This window comes from Octopus bimaculoides, chromosome 3, assembly GCF_001194135.2.
Source record: "Octopus bimaculoides isolate UCB-OBI-ISO-001 chromosome 3, ASM119413v2, whole genome shotgun sequence".
In the NCBI taxonomy this organism is placed as follows: Eukaryota; Metazoa; Mollusca; class Cephalopoda; order Octopoda; family Octopodidae; genus Octopus; species Octopus bimaculoides.
The window spans coordinates 41,888,331-41,890,582 of NC_068983.1; the positions used below are offsets into that span (position 1 = coordinate 41,888,331).

Consider the following 2,252-nt stretch of genomic DNA (forward strand, 5'->3'; position numbering starts at 1 on the left):
CCCCACATCTTGCATCTATGTCCCCTCTTTTCCAGCCTGAGTATTGTAGTCTCATGGGCTGCATGGTGACCACATCAGTGCTGTTGGTAGGATAAAAGCGCAAACTAAATGCTGTAAAGTGGTTGATATTGAGGGGGCACCAAGCCATAGAAACCATTCCAGAGTAAACACTGGGGTATGATGCAGCGCTTGGGCCCATTGGATATGTCAAACCATCCAACCCTTAATGAAAGCATGGAACATGGACATTAAATGATGAGGAGGAAAATAGATATGTGTGTATGTGTGTGTCCATCAGTCCCTTTCTCTTGACATTGTGTGATGGTTGTTAACGAGTGTCATTGTCATGCGAGTGGTGTCCTTTATTTCCAACCTTCTATGAAAACATGTTTGTCAATGGGGGGGAATTATTATCTTAGTTTGGCAGCAGGAAGGGCATCCAGCTGTAGAAAACCTGCCCAGACAAATTACACCTGACCAATGCAAGCAAGGAAAACTAGTCAATAACTGAAGATGAAGAAAGGAATGACAACAACTTACTCAAAAGAAACAATCATAATTTATATACAAAATGTTATAACAGAAATTTCTTAAGGATGTTTATCTTGTTGTTTGACTTCAGTGGAAAATGGGCCTTTGTTGATTGTCAGTTTTAAACGCAAATCTTCTGGTAGTGATTCTCCATTCTCGGTTTTCTTTGCGAGAATCATGGCTTTAAGAAGTGGTGGGAATTCCATTGACAGTGGTACAGTTTGGGTCTCTCGTACATCTGTTGCAGTTAACTTGCAGAATTCTTCCTCTTCCTCTTTAGGAATTAATTTCCAATCGGCTTTGTGACAGGCATCGATTCCACAAGGACGGGGAAATTCTTTGCCGCGGAAAACTTTGATACCCCAGGCCTTTCCTGTTCGTCGTTTCTGAATATGAACAAATAAAAATAGGAACAATATAAATAAAAGAAGAAAAAAATAAAGGAAAATTGTTTATTCATCTGGGCATAAACATTGCCATGCGGTCGAGAAGTTTGCTGCCCAACTAAACAAGTCTTGAGTTTATTGCCACTGTGTGGCGCCTTGGGCAAGTGTCTTCTACTATAACCCCAAGCTGACCTGTGAGTGGATTTGGTACACAGAAACTGTACGGAATCCTGCCATGTATGCGGTTGTCTTCCACCAATGCTTGATAATCAGTGTTGGCTCGTGTATGTTCCAGTCACATTAGCAGTTTGGCAAAAGGCACTAAACAATTCGAGGGGTTTTCGGTTGGCGGGCGCCGAATACCCCTCTCATTTATATCATTCATACTTCATCATCTCTCATTTCATTGATGTATGCGTCCAGCCCGCTTTGCTTATTGCAATTCTTTGTAAGGCCTTTATGGCCAATTTAATGAAATAAAAAAGACACTAACAAAAAAGTCCCAGACTTCAAAATAAGTACAGGGGTCAATTTGTTTGAATAAACCCTTTAAGGTGGTGCCCCAGCATGGCCAGAGTCAATTAACAGAAATATATAAAACCTGAACAAACTGCAGGGCCAGGTTTAACGAAATATTACCTGGAATTTTTTTTTATTAGTGCAGCCTGCCTCATCCTGCACCATGTCTTATGTTACCTGCTTCATGGAAAAGGTTGTTCCTGTTCAATATAGAAGATAAAAAGCAAGATATCTGAAAAGAATTTTCTTCAGATTGTGTGATATTTCTTTTACTTGTTTCCGTTATTTGACTGTGGCCATGCTGGAGCACCGCCTTTAGTTGAACAAATCGACCCCAGGACTTATTCTTTGTAAGCCTGGTACCTATTCTATCAGTCTCTTTTGCCAAACTACTAAGTTATGGGGAAGAAAACACACTAACATCAGTTTTCAAGTGATGATAGGGGACAAACACATTCATATATATATAAGCCTTGTGAGTGGATTTGGTAGACAGTAGCTGAAAGAAGCCCGTTGTATTAGTGTTGCCATCCGGTTTCACCAGTCCTCAGTCAAATCGTCCAACCCATGCTAGCATGGAAAGCGGACGTTAAACGATGATGATGATGATGATGTACTCCCAAATGGTGAGCAAGTTCAGAATAATAATATAGATTTAATCAAAAGATTAAATGTGGTACTTAAAATGTTTGAGGCACCAGAATTTGGTAGGACATGAATAAATGGAGCTTGTACGAAACGTACGTACTGCTATAACCTATTGATTTTTTGTTGCTTATCTTCATATATATATATATATATATATATATCATCATC

The 2,252-nt window shown here is 39.6% G+C and overlaps 1 protein-coding gene across 1 annotated transcript in view; it reads right to left on the bottom strand.

The window, feature by feature from the left end:
- Window positions 1–540: 540 nt before the first annotated feature.
- LOC106868026 (28S ribosomal protein S34, mitochondrial) overlaps window positions 541–2,252 on the bottom strand; it is a 6,862-nt gene continuing 5,150 nt past the window's right edge. The window contains exon 2 of the mRNA XM_014913123.2: window positions 541–917. Coding sequence (XP_014768609.1) covers window positions 591–917 — 327 coding nt within the window. The 3' untranslated portion in view covers window positions 541–590. The remainder of the gene's footprint in view (window positions 918–2,252) is intronic.